Genomic DNA, 17,897 nt, shown 5'->3' with positions numbered 1-17,897 from the left:
CAGGCTAGAAGAATAGGAATTAAGGTTAACATAGTTTAAAACATAAATTATGTAAACATAACATGTCCCAACTTTATTAATTTCATTTAACTTTTTATTCTGTCTTTTTTTAAGGTTTTTATTTTGTGTGTATTGGTGTTTTTGCCTGAATGTATGTCTATGTACCACGTGTATGCCTCATGCCCAAGGAGGTCAGAAAAGGGTATCAGATCCCCTAGAACTAGAGTTATAGGTAGTTGTAAGCTGCCATGTGGATGCTGGGAAATGAATCTAGGTCCTCTGGAAGAGCAATCAGTGCTCTTAACCACTGAGCCTTATCTCCAGATCCCAACTCTAAAAGCATGGTCTTATCTTGTGCTGTTATCTGGATATAGTTTGTACCCAAAAAGGTTATATGTTAGGAGCTTGGTCCTTGGTGCCGCAATGATGATGGGGTGGCTGGACATCTAAGATGTGGAACCTAGGACTAGAGAAATGGCTTAAAGCAGCAGTTCTCAACCTGTGGGTCACAATCCCTTTGAGGGGAGTCAAATGACCCTTTCACATGGGTCACATATCAGATACCCTGCATATCGGATATTTACATTATGATTCATAACAGTAGCAAAATTATAGTTATGAAGTAGTAACAAAAATAGTTTTATGGTTGGGGGTCACCACAACTTGAGGAATCGTGTTAAAGGATCACCGCATTAGGAAGGTTGAGAATGACTGGCTTAGAGGATTAAGGAGCCTGCGGCCAAGCCTGATGATTCAAGTTCAATCCCCAGGATTCTTGTGGAAGAAAGGGAGAACCAACTCCTGCAAGTTGTCTTCTGACCTCCATACACCTGCCATGGCCCTGTGTGCATGGTGTGTGTGTGTGTGTGTGTGTGTGTGTGTGTGTGTGTGTGTGTGTGTGTGTGTACAGGCACATGTGTGCCACACTGCACACATGTGGAGTTCACACAGAAGTCCGTTTCTCCTTCCACCTTGTTTGAGATCTCTCTTATTATTTATGTTACTACATATACACCAGGACTAGATGGCTTCAGAGCTTCTGGGCAAGTCTCCTTCCTGTCTCCCATCTTGCCAGAATAGCGATTTGACTATAGACGCATCACTGCATTGAGGTTTCTGTGTGGGGTCTGAGATCGGGCCGTCAGGATTGCTTCGCCAGCACTTGGACCCTCTGAGCGGAGTCCCCACTTGGAGTGCAAGGATTTTTGCTTGGCGTTTAAAAAGCAGGTACCCTGTGAAAGAGCTGAAGTTTGCTATCTCCTCACGTGATCTCTCCTCTTAGAAAACCTCCACCACAACACTGTCCACCATGGCGTCATGCAGTCAGGGAGGCCCTTATTTCCATTAGAGCCATGCTGTTGGAGTTTTGGCTTCCAAACTATGAGCGTCATAAGCTTCTTTGCCTTACAAGCTACCCAGCCTCAAGTATTGTGTTATAGCAATGGAGAACTGACTAATTACTTCCAGGCCTCACAACCACCAGGTAAGGTAGCTCAGGAAATATGAAGACTCAAAGTTCAGATATTCAGGAGAGCTCAGAGAAGTCTGAAAGGCTGTCTTGTCCTCATCATTTATCCTAGTGAGTGGTGTACCTTGAGTATGTGCAACCTGTTACCCAGGCCACATGTGCCCCAGAAAGCTATGAATACAGCCCAACACATTGTAGGTGACATCATGTCATACTGGACACCCCAATGAATCTTGGGCCTCTAAGAACAGAAGTGGGATTTTTTTTTTTTTTTGGTTGGGAGCGGCATTTTATTTTGTGATCCTCATGGATCTTTCTGAAGGCTGAGGCACTGGATTGTAGAGGTGAGCCTGGATGTGCTTTCTGAAGGCTTCCCTTCCCTCCCCCCACGTCCTGAGTCTGTGTCTTCATGATGCCAGCCACGTTCCCATGGAAATCACTTAGCAGTGGCATACTGTTCCAGAAACCCGGCAGTGATTAGCTGTAGGCTGGTTGGGGCTCCTGCTTTTGTAAAACCTGTCCTCTGTCCTCTGCAAGGGTCACAGTTTAACAGACAAGCCTTTTTATTTGAACAATTCTCTAATCAGGCTTTCATTTATTTAGCCTCCTGATCCGTTTTCACTATCTCCCCCTTATCCACCTACGCCCAAGTACTCTTTCAGTACCAAATCATCCTTTATTCTCAACCTGAGAATGAGATTGTATGAGGTGTCAAACCCAGCCAGCAAAGGACCCCTCCTTCCAGTGCAGCTTGAAACTTCAAGTTTGCACACACCCAACTTTCCGGGCACTGTAGAAGTGTAAAAGAAGAAAAGTCTCCGATGGGCTGGGAAGCTACTTTCCTTTCCCATAGAGAAGTGTCATAGGAAGCAATCAGATTGGTGCTTGAGATTTCAAAAAGGCCAGTGGAAGACCAGTGCTAAGCTGCAAACCCGCAGCTCGGCTCCTTTGAGCATCCAAGGCAATAGCCTGCTGTTTTCCCAAGAGGCTCTGACCAAGACAGGGCAATGCGCTGGGCCATTTGTCACTGCCCCAGATGCAACATATGCATGCCAATTGGTGCATACAGCCTGCAGGTCCACTCCTGCCCATCCATGCTTCATTGCAACTCCTTCCTGAGATCAGGGCACAACACGCTCTCATCCCTCCTCCTCTGCATGAGTGAGTGATTGGATCCATTCATCTGGGGCTGGAACCAACTCAACCATCTCCACTGTGATCAGGCACATTCATGCTCTGTATGATCCCTCCCACCCCAGTTTTAATCCAAAGAATAGTCTTTTTAGGACTAGTGGGATTCTCTGCCAGCATGACAGTCTCTGACTCTCAAAGGTATTCAGTGGCATAGAGCAGGCATGCTGATTTTTTTTCTTCCAGGAGTGCTAGATTGGAATAGCTCTTCAGCTTACTCCTAAGCTCAGAGACAACTTAGATGATCTGGGGTGCATGGCTCTGTAGACATGGTCCATGAGAAGGAGCCAAGCCTTGCTTGAAGAAGAGGCAAGGTAAAGGTGCCCATGTACCTTCATGTTGAACTCAGTGCCCAGAACCCACTACAAAGGGCACCACTGATCAAGTGGCTTATAATATGCCTTGGCTTGTAAGAAGTGAAATGGAGTGTATCATTCAGATGCTAAATCATAGATGGAAATAAGTCCAAGAGAAACTGCTTCTAGATATTTTAAAGGCATTTTGTTGTGGGTGTAGGTCACTACTTCCTTTGAGGAAAACGTATTCTGTTACTAGTGAATGACCATGCCTGAAGTGGGTAACCTGACTAGGGATAGCCCTGGCTCCCACTGACCGCTGTGCGCCACCCCCTGCTCCCTTCCAGTTCATCAAGCATAGGGAGAGAGTGCTCGCTACACTCTCTGGGTTGGAGTTATGCAAAAGCCAAAAATAGACTCTCGGAGTGCACCCAGACATAATGATTCCATGCAGCAGAAGGTCACTGTGTCTGCTTTTCCTGCCAACACACCCCTGGCTCTTCCTCTATGGCTGCTTTGTGAAGCAAGAGAGCTGTGCCAGGAAGCTGTACTTTGTGGCTGTGAAGCATTATGAGAATTTAAAATCATGTCAATGAGGTTTTGTCAGGGTAGGCTAGAGGAGAGGGTTATACACAGTTGTAGAGGAGCACCATCTTTTAACATCCTTTTGTTTATTGGCCTGAAAGCTACTGTAACTCCTTTAAAAAGAAAAAAAAAAGTCTCTCTGGTTCCGCTACAAGCAATCTCCACACTGCTAATTCTGCCCCCAAAACAAAAATGTATCTGCCCCATAAGAGTTCTGTGGTTCTGAGTGGTGGCATCATAAACGAGTTTCTCCGTGCTCTCCAGAATATATTATATATAATAGAAAGTAAAGCAACAAAACCTATTTTTACACGTGTATGCATGTCAACATGTATGGGCACGTGTATGGGGTGTGCACATGGGTGTGTCACACAGACCCAGAGTTGATGCCTCAGTCTCTCCACTTTGTCTATTGAGACAGGGTCTCTCTCGGAGCCTAGAGCTCACTGAGTCCTGTCAGCCTAACTAGGCAGCTTTCTCCTGTGATCCCCTGATTGTGTGTTCCGAGCGCTGCATTGCAGGCAGCCAGCGTATCTGCCAGGCTTGCATGTGGGTCCTGGGAGCCTGAACCCTGGTCTTCACACTTCCACAGCAAGCCCTTTATCCACAGAGCTATCTCCTCAGACCCCAACAAACCCTATTTTTGGAAGAAAAAAAAACTGTATTCTATACCAACTACCTATCTGTTTCTTCGAATTTTCAATATTGAGTGCTGTAAAATGGCATGGATGGACAGCCACTGCCCATGTTCCTGCGTCACCCCCTGACCAAGGATTGGTATCCACAGCCATTTCTCCATTACAGATTCCAGAGGGCTGCTAGACAGGAACATACACACACACACACACACACACACACACACACACACACACACACACACCCTGGGAGGAGTCTGGCAACAAGAAAAAAGGAAGCCAGCCACACACCTCAGCAGCAAGGATAAGGATCGTGGCCATTTGTCTCAAATAGTGAGACCTGGGCCTGTCAGGAGGGAAACTGTCCACCCAAGTCCATCTGAAAACACTGTGTTCTTGCCCTGATGCACATCATTCTGAAAGCTGGGAAGATCCTGTTTTCCAGACCTCTGGGGATCAAGTAAAGCATAATAAGTAGAGACAAATACCTAGAAACCACCCCTGGAGGAACCCCAAGTATCTTTTTCTGAGTTGGAGGGGGAAAGACAAGGTTTGCATTAGCTGACTTTGAGCTTTGATGACCCTGACTGCTTGCTGACAAGGGGCTCCCTCATCTGTCAACCAATGCCATGTACTGAGCTTGAGCCGTGTGGCGCAGGAGGTGAACAGGCTGACGGAAAGGGCGCAGTGGGAGGTGGCAGCGCTGCGTCCCGCCACCTCTGGGTGCAATGCACCCTGCAAGTTTCCTCTTGACTCGGGCATTCGGCTTTGGCTGTCCAGTGGTACACAAACGAAAAGCCAGTGCTAATGTACTTATCGTAATACCCATTTGCAAAACAAAGCCGTTCCCCCAACTGATCACTGCCTGAACAACTGGGTGAGGCTGGCTCAGCTGGGTTAACTTCTTCCAGGAAGTTAATCTGTGGTTTGTGAGGTAGCTCGCGGCATTGCAGGACATAGATGCCGCAGAGTGTGGAAAGTGATTGAATGATGTCCCAGAATGTGCAAGTTTGCCAAGTTCTTTGCTTTCCCTTCCTTTTTCCTCCCTGTTTTTAATCTTAGCGTCTCTGAATAAAACTGCATAGAGAGTAAATTGCTTACAAGAAAAAAAATAGTTGCGAGCAGTTTTAATAATGATCCTAGTAACTTTTAGAGAGTGTCAACAAAGACTTATTGCATCTCTGGTGCAGAGCAGGAGAATTGCTTATCTTCTCTTCAGATCTGGGCTTCGGAGCCATCATTCTGTCCCCTCATGAAAAGCAGGGCTCCTGAATGTGTGTGTGTGTGCGCACACATGCTTACTGTCTTGTTCATAAGCAGGTGTTCGTAACTCTTGTGGCCTGTGTATGTGTTTGTGTGTGTGTGTGTGTGTGTGTGTGTACAAATGTATGCGAGCATGCTTGTGTTAAACAGTAACAGGATAATAATGCCACATCTAAGCTACCCTCGTATTTATATTAAATAATGACATGCTGATGTTGGTGGCCCATAGTTCTCCATTTTCCATTAACCATCCAACCAAGTAAACTGTTTTCTGATCTCTCTTAGATGGAACTCCTCTATGAATGTGGAAGCCATTAACAGAGTAATTGCCGTCTGTTGCCATGACAACCAGCCGCTGCAGTCACCTGCCCGAAGTCTTGCCAGACTGCAGCAGCTCGGCCGCGCCTGTGGTGAAGACTGTGGAGGACTGTGGCAGCCTAGTGAATGGGCAGCCACAGTATGTCATGCAAGTTTCAGCCAAGGACGGGCAGCTGCTGTCAACAGTAGTGCGGACTCTTGCCACCCAGAGGTAGTGCCACGGTTCAAATAAACGGGTCTCCAATTGATCCAAAGAGCTGTTTGTCAAGTGGAGAACGCTAAAGGGAGTGTAATTGGTGTTCAGGTCCTTTGTGTCAGGGAAGGGAGGTCCTGGATGGGGAAAAAAAAAAAAAAAAAAAAAAAAAAAAAAAAAAAAAGACTACTCAGGTTCTGTTGCTGTTTCCACAGCAGCAGGAGCATAAAGCTAAAATTCCTATTGTCACATTCCTCCTAAAGCCATCGTAAAGAGCTAAGCAAGGAAGAGCTGCCACGAGATGTAGGGTGGCTTGCTTTACATCGGTTAGTTTGACACTGCTGTGGCTAGTTTTGTCTTCTTGTCCCCAGCTAACAAAGCCAGCCCTTTGCTAGGACAGAAGGAAGAAGTCACCTGATTCCAGGTGACTGAGCCAAGGTGATTGGATTTGTGGGCTTGAAATAAGGTCTCCAGTACCTAGGCTAGCCTCAAACTGCTGTGTAGCTGAGGATGGCCTTGAAGTCCTGGTCCTGCCTCCGCCTCTTGCATACTGGGATTAGAGGCATGTGCCACCAGACCTGGCTGTGTGGGTAAAACTTTGGGAGGAACATTCCCAGTGTGCATCCACTTAGCATTCCCTAGTGCCTGTGCTCTGCGGGCTGTTCTCTGGGTGAGTCTCCTTTTGCCAGGTAGGGTTTGTTCTGTGACCCTCCCCTTCACACTCTACAGCCCCCTTCCTGCCTCTTCATGCACACTCCAACCTGTGAAGTACCTGCTGCCACAACGGGTTTCCCCGTGTGAAGAAGAATGAGGGCCCTGAACAGCCTGGAGACCATGTATTCAGGCAGTCCCTTGACCCTAAGGTCTCCTCTTATGCTGCTGTGCTCATGGCAGACTGGGAGCTGTAGGCTCCCTGTACCATGCACCATGGCTTCTCCAGTTAAACAAAAACTTGGTTGTTTTTTTTGTTTTGTTTTGTTTTGTTTTGTTTTTTTGTCTTTTTACAGAAAGAAAAACTTCTAGTTTCCTAGCACTCATACCAGGCAGCTCACAACCTCCTATAATTCCAGTTTGGAGGCAGGGGGCTGACACCTTTGGCCTCCCTAGGCAAGTGTACTCATGTGCATACATACACACACACACACACACACACACACACACACACACACTCTCTCTCTCTCTCTCTATTAAAAATAATAAAAATCCATCTTTAAAATATGGGTGGCTGTCACAGAAGACAGGAAGAAAAATATGTAGTGTATGTTTTCCACTTCTTGGAGAATTTCCAGCAATCGGTTAGGGCTCAGAATATAAAGAGGTGGTAAATGTCACTGGCCCTCTGGGATCCAAGGATGGATGGCAGTGTGTGCACCAGTCATCGTGGCAGGCTGGCAGGCACCAGTCACCTTGCTTGCTCAAGAAGGGGAGGCTGGTTGGTGTAACTGAGAGGAGTGTGTGTGTGTGTGTGTGTGTGTGTGTGTGGTGTATGGTGTGGTGTGTGGTGTGTGTGTGTGTGTGTGTGTGTGTGTGTGGTGTATGGTGTGGTGTGGTGTGTGTGTGTGTGTGTGTGTGTGTGTGTGTGTGTGTGTGTGTGAGAGAACTACTCCTGGGCCACACAGCACTGTACGCCAAAACGCTACAGTTTTCCCACGTAAGACTCCAAGCGAACAAAGGAGGCCAAGAGACAAAAGCCACTGTCACCTTCTCACTGTCTTCTCCCCAGAGCATAGATGGGTCTCTTGGGCAAGTGAAAGGATGATCCTGCCCACCTCTACCTTTCATTCATTCTCAGGATCCTTCCCAGGAAGGCCTTTGGGGATCAGTAGTGTTTCCATGGCTGCTTCCGTTTGGATCAGAGGTAGCATTAAAAGGTAATGGGCCATAGACCTAGGTTACCATCATGTCTGGAGAACATGGGAGAAAGAAAGCAGAAAGTGTGACAGGAGGCTAGGTCGTCACACACCATGACAACCTTCTTTTCAAATGCCAGTCATAGAGGCAGTTGGCCCCTCTCGTTGGAAAAGGAAGCCATCTTAATTTGATATTTCCGTTAGACTCACATGGTGAGGGCCGTGTGGCTTGATTTTCCTGAGCCTGACTCATTCTGCAAGTGACAGTAGCTAGTATGAAGTAGGCCCTTTAGAGCTAAGCCTCTGCTCTAGGCCAGCTTCTCTCAATCCTCACAGTCAGTACAGAAGGTCCACTACTGAGCCTGTTAGAGATCAGGAGACTAAGGTATGGGGAGATGAAGTTCCTTGTTCACAGCCAGCTGACAAAGAAGCCCCTGAGCTTGGGTTTGAGCCCAGGCAGCCAGATGGCAGAGCTGGGACCCATGGATGGTGCCATGCCCTCTTCAAGAAATATGAGGGAGTGGCTTTTCCACTTGAATGCAGAACTCTAGAGGCCACCTCGGTAGGACATATTCACCACTCATGTGCAGTGTGGTGTCTTCAGCATCCCAGGGAGTATCTCCACAAGGTCAAAGGACCATCCACACCTCAGCTCTGTGCCCAGCTCAAGCTGCAGCTTCAAAGTCGGTTACCAGTTTACTTCCCCACTCGCCCTCCTGTGGTATTGAAAAGAGAAATGAAGGGAACCTTGAAAATACCTTCATCTGACTCAAATGATACTGTTTGTCTAGAAACTGCAATTGATGTCATTTCAGAAGAACTTGTTCTTGGGACTGGAGAGATGACTCAGCTGTTAAAAACACTCAGTGTGCTCTTGCAGAGGACCCAGGTTCAGTTCCTGGCAACCTCGTGGTGGCTCAGAATCATCCATCACTCCAGTTCCATGGATCCAATGCCCTCTTCTTCTGTGGGCACCAGGCATGCACATGATGCACATACATACATGCCAGCAAAACATAATCCAAGAAGTTTTTTTCTTTTTTTTTTTTGTTGTGCTTTTTTTTTTCTTTCTTTTTGGTTTTGGTTTTTCAAGACAGGGTTTCTCTTTGTAACAGCTCTGGTGTCCTGGAACTTGCTTTGTAAACCAGGCTGGCTCTGTCCCCTGATTGCTGGGACAACAGGTATGTGCCACCGCCGCCTGGCTCTAAAAAGCGTTTTTAAAAGAATTTGTTCTTAATGGTGATGAATGATTTTTGTGGGTTTATTGTATCTTATGTGTGTGAGTGTTTGGTCTGCATGTACGTGTGTGTACATGCACCACATGTGGCTGGTGCCTGCAGAGGTCCAAAGCGAATGTCAAACCCCCTGGAACTGGAGTTGCAGATGGCTGTGAGCCATCACGTGGGTTCTAGGAATTGAACCCATGTCTTCTGCAAGAACAAATGGACTGAACCATGGAGGCATCCCCCCAGCCCATAATTTTATTTTTTGATTGGTAGTTTGCCTGACTTTTTTCTGTGTTCAAGACAAAAATATGGGCTGGAAAATATAGAAGAGGAAGCAGCGGGCTGGGAGATGGGTAGCTTAGGGGATGAGATGACTCCGTCCACTTGCCACACAAGCATGTGGACCAGAGTTTGGATCCCCAGCATCCACATCACAGCCACGCAGATGTGCCTGCTCACGTGTAATCCCAGCACTTGTGCGGTGGGGACAGGGGACTCTCTGGAGCAAGCTGGGTGACTAAACAAACTAGTTTATCTATTTGCTAGATCTGAGTTCAAGAGAGACCCTACCCTGCCTTAATACATAGGATGGAGAGCAACATCCATAATGACACCCAGCGTCAACTTCTGGCCCTACCTAGCATACACACATGTGAATGTGTGCCTGTATATACATGTACCCATACACATGGAAATATATACACACATACACATGCAAAAAATTATAAATTATTAAAACACATAGGCATATTTAAACCTACCAACTCACAGAGATCCCAAGTCTTTCATCACTTTGAAGATGCAAAATCTTTATTTTTCAAAACAAGCACTAATAAAACAATTATAAACATTCCTATCCAAACCGCATCACTAGGTAACCATGTAGAAGGTAATGTTTATACTTAAAAGTATTTCAACAAATAAAGGAAGAAAAATGATAGAAATGAATACACCATAATTCGTCTATTCAACAAATTAACAGGTCGAGTCATTAAGACTCAGTGGCTTCTGACGCCACACACAAAAAGATATCATGAGTCTGCAGTGTCCAGAGGAAATATATTCATGCACACATATATGTGTAAGGAGGGGAGTTTAATGCAGTTTGTATTCTGAGCAGCTGCCACTGGGGAGGGCCCAAATGGTGCAGATCAAGGGCCCTCCCCAGGGCGGTGGGTTGTCACTCAGTGACCAGCAGGTGCCCCTCCTTCTCTTGCAGCCCCTTCAATGACCGGCCAATGTGCAGGATCTGCCATGAGGGCAGCAGCCAAGAGGACTTGCTCTCTCCGTGTGAATGTACTGGGACCTTGGGGACAATCCATCGGAGCTGCCTGGAGCATTGGCTGTCATCCTCCAATACCAGCTACTGTGAACTCTGCCACTTCAGGTTTGCAGTGGAGCGCAAACCCAGGCCGTTAGTGGAGGTCAGTAAGTGGAGCCCGTCCTGAAAACCTAGATGGAATAATGAGCCAATGATGTCTGCTTCTACGCCCAGTCACAGGCCCTGTAGAGAGCTGCACTGAAGCACAGCAATAGCTCTGAGAGAGAGAGAGAGACAGACAGACAGACATGGGGGGAGAGAGAAGCAGAAAGATGCCAAGAGGGACAACTTAGCATCTTACTCAGGAACCAGCAGCAGAAGTGTGACCTCCTCAAGGGTGGAAACAGGAAAGAAGAATTCAGTGTAAGGAGAAAGGAGAAGTTTAGAGACAGGATCTCCATGTGTTCATTCCTTTGATATGAACGTACACATCAAACCCCTCTCCACACACATCTGCCCAACTTGAAGCAACACATCAGAGGGCATTTGGGTTGTGTATCCTAGAAGTCTTCTGGAGAAAGGCTAGCTGTGCAGCACAGTGGACGAGACTGTCATCTAATTAGATGGTCATTACAGGTCATCTCACCTCTTGGAACCACTATAAGGACTAAACAGTCACTGAGTATAAAACACTTAGAATCAGGAAACAGGAAAATATTTGAATGAACAGAAGTCTTTCTGATGCTTTTCAGCGAATTGTCTTGCACTGGGATTTCTTTCTGTAAAAGATGACACTGTCAATTCAGTCGCCAAAATAGCAGGATGTTTTCCTTTATGTTTTAAGATGCACAGGGTTTTCTTTGAGACCGAGGGACCGGGCTGGTCTTAGACTCATTTGAGGAGAGTGATGATTAGGGTATTTCTGCCCTTTCTCCTACCTCTGAATCCTGCTAGTCAGATAAAGTGCCCGGTTTGGGCAACAATAAATGTTTTAATGCCTTATGAGGCAGTGATCGTAGCACAGAATCATGTGTCTGTGTCAAGGCTGTCCCAGGGAAAATGCAGCCAGAACTAAAATCGGAAATCCAGAGGCCCTTCCTGGAGACCAGGTAGTAGATGCTGATGTTGAGACTCTGAAAGCTCTGTGTGTATGTTCTCATGGTCTTGAACTTGAAACTTTAATCAGGCCCTATAACTGGAGCTGGTCTGATCTGTGACTTACTTCCCGAGTGGTACAGCATTCGTTGGCTTGCCCCAGCAGACTCTGCTTTTGTGAAGGCTGCAGCAAGTGACCTCTTTATTTAGCCATCCTTCCACTGGACAGCCACTTTCAGAAATTCATATTTGTAGATTGCCTGTCAGGAACTGGCCCTGTACCAGGTTCTCAGGACCCTAACATGTCAGAGCCCCTCTGCAGAGAGACAGATACAGTGAAATAATACACAGAGAACACAAAGATTTCCCAAGCCCAATAGCAAAAGGAAAAAGAAGTCTTTCTCCTTTCCAGAAACTTTTGGAATCTCCCCCAATTTGCCATTGCAGCCTATCCAGGGGAGCTGGCTCCCTAGGGTGAGGAAAATGGGCTTTTAAATGGATCCTTCCCACTGGTCCTCTTTCCCGAGATCTTCAGATTGGCAAAAATCCAGAAGAGAGAGGGCTGTTGGTGTGTGTTCATATGCTCACACTGTAGTTCTTCATAACACACCATCACCCTTTCCCATCTCAGAAAGTGTAGCACGTGCAGAAGGCTCTTCAGAGTTGCTGGTGTCGGGTACCAGACTGACTGTCAGGACGGTCGGCAACTCTCGTTAAACAAGGCAAATGACCTTGAGAATGTGCGAGGTGCTCTACAAGATTTAGGGCCTCACCTACAAAAACTTCACCCAGACGGTCACCAGTGGTGAAGTTTTCACTGCACAAATGGAATGTGACAATTTTCAGAGTTAATGATGATTGAACAAGTTGAAAGTGAAAGGCAAACCCTCTCAGACTGGGGGAGGCTGACCATTTGATCATCCCATGGTGAGGTGAACTTGCTCTTTGACCACAAGCAATAAAAAGTGGTCTTTGGTTTCTCAGCTGGAGAACAAATGAGAACCAGGTGCAGGCAGATTTTTTAGCAAGTGACGCTGCTAATTGACTTTTCCCAGTCTTACCAGAGGGCACCATATTCAGAGAGGCCAGTGCTTCTCAATAATTTCATCCGGACGTGAGCATACATCTTCTTGGTATGGCAGCCAAAGCTGCCTATTTGGGTTAAGGATTAGGAGTATTGTTGCATTCGTTCTCATTTTTATTCTCTTAATTGCTTTAATCATTACTTTGTTTACCACTTGGATCTGCCTTCTCATTAAAGCAAGAAAATTCTATAGCATTTAATTTTAAAATCAATGTGACAATAACAGCTCTTGTTGCTGGAGGAAGCAGTTTTAGAAGTCATTTGTAAATTTTATTTGTCAGCCACGAGCTGCTAACACTAGCTGCAATGACTTCAGCATCTCAGATTTGCACTTTTGAGAAAGTCCCTTCAGTCCTTCACTCAACACGACTCGTCACTGCCCTTTACTCCCCATCCCGAGGCCTTCTCTTTCCCCTCCTCTGTACCTTGCAGCCAGCTAGTACTCATTCACCTGAGGTCCAGAGCCCAGGACTGTTGTGTATACACAGGCTGTGATGTGAAATGTTTTTCCCCTCAGAGGGTGAGTTTCTGCTCACAATGGCCAAACCCATAGTTGGTTTTTATTAGAACCCCCAGACTGGGCACCCCCTCCCACTCAGCCACCGACCATCTGTGTGGCCATCTGTGCGTTTGCTCAGTTTCTCTGCTTCACTGTGGAAGAGGGTGCCGAGGAGCTTTCCGTGACATCCTTTGGTCTCGAGAAAGCTAAATGCCCTTATGATTTGTTTAAAAATACATTCTGGAGTTTGATAATGTCCAATGGGAGAGCACCTGCTTAGCATGCAGGAGGCTCTGGGTTCCCAACACAACCAACAAACCACACTTTCAATGAGCACTCTTACATCTCACCTTCTCACCTGCCCACGTTGCAGGTGTTATGGCCTAAGTGTCTTCCTGCTGCAGAGCAAGCCAGTAAAACAAAAGTTAGTTCCAAGCCATGAGAGTGACAAAGCAGGCATCTTGTTTAGTCAGATGTGGATGAATTCCTGCTGTGGTCTGGCCAGCGCAGTCTCGTGGGGTCTGTGTCCAATTGTGCACGGCTTGAAAGAAAGGGAAATGGTCACATAAAAGGGGGATAGTCCTAACACACATGCACCCCACACCTTCACAACCAGCATGGCCCTCAGCAAGCTGTCATGGGTTTGTTGACAATGAAAATGTGCCCAGAGGCAGTTTATAAAATGAATTACCCCCAAGAATAATGGCCCGTAGGAATGTAGTGAATAAATACTCACTATCCATAAGAGGACCCACTGGATGACTGGTCTGGGAGGTTGCTAGTCTCCTTCCTGCTCCCCTTTAGTTTTCTTTGGTTCCCTTGATAAGGTGAATTCTGATACTATTCTTTTTTAACAAAGAGTAAGAAACAGCAAGTTGATAACATACACACACACACACACACACACACACACAGTGATTGCCTGGGCTCCAGAACACTGCTATGACAGTGGTTCTGATTGACCACTTTGCCAGGGAAGCCCTTATCACTGTGTATGTGCAAATAGATTGCTGGCAACATCAGTTCCTAAGGATGGAGTCTCTGCCACGGGCTCCTTAAGACATGTGCATGTAATAGCCACCTTTGCCCCAAAAACTCAGGAAGTTAGAGATCAGCTCAGCAAGGCACTGAGGGAAATGGAACAGCAAGGAATGGTGGGAATGTGGTGAAAGACTTTCTGAGTCTGGTCTTCTTCCATCAGAGAGATGTGATTGTTCACAGAGGGCGTGGTTAGGTTTCCATATTACTGTTTCCTTTACACAGATCTACACATGGAGAAACCACTTTATTCATTGTACTTGCTATTTAATATATTCCAGATTTACTTCTGGGGCTGGAGAGATGGCTCAGCAGTTAACAGCAGTCCTCTTCCAAAGGACCAGGGCTCAATTCTCAGCACTCATGTGGCAGATGACAACTGTCTATAACTCTAGTTTCAGGCTATCTAACACCCTCTTCTGGCCTCCGTGGGCACTACACACATGGTACACACAGACATGCATGCAGGCACAATACCCATCCACATAAAATAAAAATAAGCAAATCTTTCAAAAATATTGAATACTGTGTGTGTGTAGGATACTGTATTAACTTTTACATATATATGTGAATATATACATTTATTCATATATGTCAGGCTTACCTGGTAGAAACAGTGTTGTGCTCTCACTGGGTTCTGTTTTCATTTTTAATGTTCATTCAATTGAAAAGGAGAGAGTTTTGCTTTAGCGAATCCATCAGCAAGCTCTGTGGGAATGGCGTAGCTGGGGAGTAACGTCATAGAGGGTATAAACTGACTTGAGGAAATTCCCAGGTGAATCTTGTTGCTTTTTGGAGCAAGCTTCACCGCCCCCCGCAGTCCATGAGTGCAGCCCAGGGAGGAAGGTTTGTAGCCCACAGTCAGACCCCGCGATACTTCTTTACTGCGTTGATAACTTCCGTTTTCACCGTAGAGCTTGAGTATCTTCGGGTGGGACCCACACTTTGCGGTCCCCCAGCTCGCCTGTTGCTCACACCCACTCAGCCCGCCCACTGGCTTGCATTGCCCGCCTCCTGTTTACTGAAACTGGGGGATTTCTTCCACCTTTGAGGCTGCTGTGCATACATGTCTTACTACCACCGTCGGCTTTGAAGGGCTTCCAGATGAACCTAGTGACTTCCTCTTGTCCCCAGTCAGGCTGGAGAGAGCAATCCATAAGCACGAGGTAAATGGACCTCGAGAAGCGTCACCTTGCACGGACAGTCGCGGGAATAACAGTAGCAACCGTGCCTTGTCCCTGTGTATAATCGCTGCTACCCACACGTTCCCTTGACCTTTGACAAGGTCGCTTAGCAGGCCTCCCATCAGGCTACCTGCCTCCACGAGTGGCCTCGCGGCACCGTCCTGACTCTGCCAGCCATCCAGATGGCATGGCTGACAGCCGGAAGCCGCAGCAACCCCAGACCCTACAGTTGATTGGCCTTACGGTTTCCTCTTGGTTTGGGTGGCTGACTTGGCAGTTGTCTCGTTACTTAACGCTCAGCTACAAAGAAGCTGTTTTAAGGTATCTATTAAATTCACAGCTTGCTTCATTAAAAATCACTTCATTACAAAAAGCAAGCCAACCCAAGTGTTCACATGGCCGTGCCAGATGGAAATGAGCTAAGAGCTCGGCTCGGGCGCCTGCGCTTTCAGCCCTTTCGTAGATGGTAAAGGACTGATTTGTGGGGAGGGGGAATCCACTTCCCTGGATAGAGTTACATGAGAGGACTCTGTTCTTTTCAAGTGTGCCGACATTTGCAGTGAACTTGGGTTGAGCTGTGCCTTGGAATCCACATTCTCATTAAGACCCGGTTCCTCTCCCTTCCTTATCCCATCTGAAAGCTTCAGTGGGATGAGATGCAAAGACAGAAAACACCCAGAATTGTTCCACGTGCCTTTATTTTCACTCCTCTGTGTTTCAAAAAGCACAGAGGAGGCAAAGGATCGCATTAGCAAACAGGTGTGTGTCTGTTGCCCAGATACTAGCCTAGCAGTCTGCCTAACCCAGAACAGCCACTCGGTGGCAGAGAAAGGTCTGTGCTCTTCACAAATTCATCCCTACGCATTCCCACGTGTGCAAAAGAACCCAGCCAGATTTTCTCTAAACACATCCGAATGGAGAGTAAGGGGACGCCAACACAATGAGACTGGACTCCCATGGCGGCCTCCCAATGTACATATGTACAGCGAATGTTGGCTGTTAAGGAGTTGAGTCTTTGAAAGGCAGATGATTAAACTATGACATGGGAGTCGGGGAGGTGGAGGTAACGGTGTCCCTGGGCTGCTGGTAGGGGAGCTTTGTAAAGGGGAGTTCTAGAGAGGAGCAGTAAAATGCCCCTGAACGGCCGCAGCTGGTAGCCATCTTCCTCCTGAATCCTGCTGAAATAAGAAGGCACAATTAACTCTCAGGAATTACCTGTGCAAGCTACAAGGCACCTGGTAGAGCACGGGGAGGAGGCATGAATGGTAGGAGGCCTGTGCCGCTTGCTGAGCCAGTTACAGAGCGGGCTCAGCATTCCCTGCTGAGGGCTGCTGCCAGCCCCGTGTGCCTCTGCAGTTTTGGTCAACAACTAGCTTTTTATTCTGAAGAAATGCATAGCCTTATAGAAATCCACTAAGAAATACTCTGCCTAACAGACAACTGCTATTGGCAATAGGCATTGCTAACACGGATATGGTAATTTCTCTTTGCCAAAGAGTCCAGTCTGTAATGTGCGCTCAGGCCTTTAGTCCCCATGGTGCCCTGTTGTGCTGAGAACCTCACTTTCCAGAATAGGCCTGGATTCGTTACTTTACTTTGAATCCACCTATATTTTAACTGTAAGGTAGTCACACCCCAGTTTTCCCCTTCCTATGGACCAGGCAAAGGGAAATCTTGTATGCTATCCTATCTCAATGTTTCCTGTATTCCTACAATAACAAAAACTTTGTCCTACTTTGTAGATAAGCAAGCTGCAGCCCACAGGTATTAAGACACTCTCCCAAGATCTTAATACTTCCAGCCTCAGGGCTAGTAAGGCGGAAGAACAGGCCAGGTCTCCTCTCAGCAAAGCCCACATGGTCTCTACATACCTGTTGTCTTAGTCCAGTTGGGACTGCTGTAACAAAACACCATAAATAAGGTGACTTATAGACAATAGATGTTGTTTTCTACAGTTGTGGAGTGTGTTAAGCCTATGAGGGCTGGGATAACTGGGTTCTGGCAGGGGCCCGCTTCTGTTGACTTTTTGCTACATCTTCACATGGCAGAAGGAAAGATCTCACTGTCAGTGGGCTCTTCTAAAGGGACAGTACTGTCACTCATGAGAGTTCCCATCCTCGTGACCTGATCACCTCCCAACGGTTCCACCTCTGACACCACCAACCTGGCTATTCACTGTTCTTTCTTCCTTTGCTCAGCACACGCGTGTGCTCATGCAGAGCCCAAGGCTTCCTTACCAATCACCAGGCTCTCCACAGAACTAGATATACTTCAGAAAGAGAAGAGTGAGGATTGCCTGGCATGTGGGAGGCCTTAGGTTCATCCCCTAATACAGGGGTAGAGGCAGGCGAAGAGGAGGGAGGGAGGGAAGGAGAGAAGTGAAAATCACTGTTAATAAAACCCTTGTTTCCTATTGATACTGAGTTGCTCTGTTAAATCCAGAGCTGCTTGTCAAGAGGGGAGGATACACAGATGGAACACAGAAGCTTTTAGGGAAGTGGGACTCACTGGATATGACAATATCGTGGTAAAACATGCCATTACACATTCGCCAGGCCCACAGAATGTATAATGCCAAGAGTACAACTCCAGGGCCAGCTGTGGCTTTGAGTAACAATGACGTGCCGATGTAGGTTGGTTAACACCTGTGCCACTCTGCTAGGGGACATTGATGGTGGCAGGTGTGAGCCCCTTTTCTCATTTCTGTGACA

General features: G+C 46.9%; 1 protein-coding gene and 1 long non-coding RNA gene across 3 annotated transcripts in view; one reads left to right on the top strand and one right to left on the bottom strand.

Annotated features, from left to right (window-relative positions):
- Marchf3 (membrane associated ring-CH-type finger 3) overlaps nucleotides 1-17,897 on the top strand; it is a 145,481-nt gene that overhangs the window by 102,886 nt on the left and 24,698 nt on the right. Inside the window, exons 2-3 of the mRNA XM_006983030.4 lie at nucleotides 5,724-5,967; nucleotides 10,245-10,449. Of these exons, the coding sequence (XP_006983092.1) occupies nucleotides 5,780-5,967; nucleotides 10,245-10,449 (393 nt within the window). The 5' untranslated portion in view covers nucleotides 5,724-5,779. The remainder of the gene's footprint in view (nucleotides 1-5,723; nucleotides 5,968-10,244; nucleotides 10,450-17,897) is intronic.
- The window catches only part of LOC121823914 (uncharacterized), a 41,515-nt gene that overhangs the window by 12,946 nt on the left and 10,672 nt on the right, over nucleotides 1-17,897 (bottom strand). The window contains exons 2-3 of one of the 2 annotated variants that reach the window (XR_013046106.1): nucleotides 13,315-13,505; nucleotides 10,341-10,477 (exon numbers count right to left, since the gene is read on the bottom strand). This is a non-coding gene — a long non-coding RNA (uncharacterized LOC121823914). Of the gene's footprint in view, nucleotides 1-10,340; nucleotides 10,478-13,314; nucleotides 13,506-17,897 lie in introns of those variants that run through there. The other variant, XR_013046107.1, reaches the window with a different exon arrangement.

This window comes from Peromyscus maniculatus, chromosome 19 (genome assembly GCF_049852395.1).
Source record: "Peromyscus maniculatus bairdii isolate BWxNUB_F1_BW_parent chromosome 19, HU_Pman_BW_mat_3.1, whole genome shotgun sequence".
Lineage (NCBI taxonomy): Eukaryota > Metazoa > Chordata > Mammalia > Rodentia > Cricetidae > Peromyscus > Peromyscus maniculatus.
The sequence above is the reverse complement of the archived record's forward strand: the minus strand, read 5'-3'. Positions and strand labels throughout refer to the sequence as shown.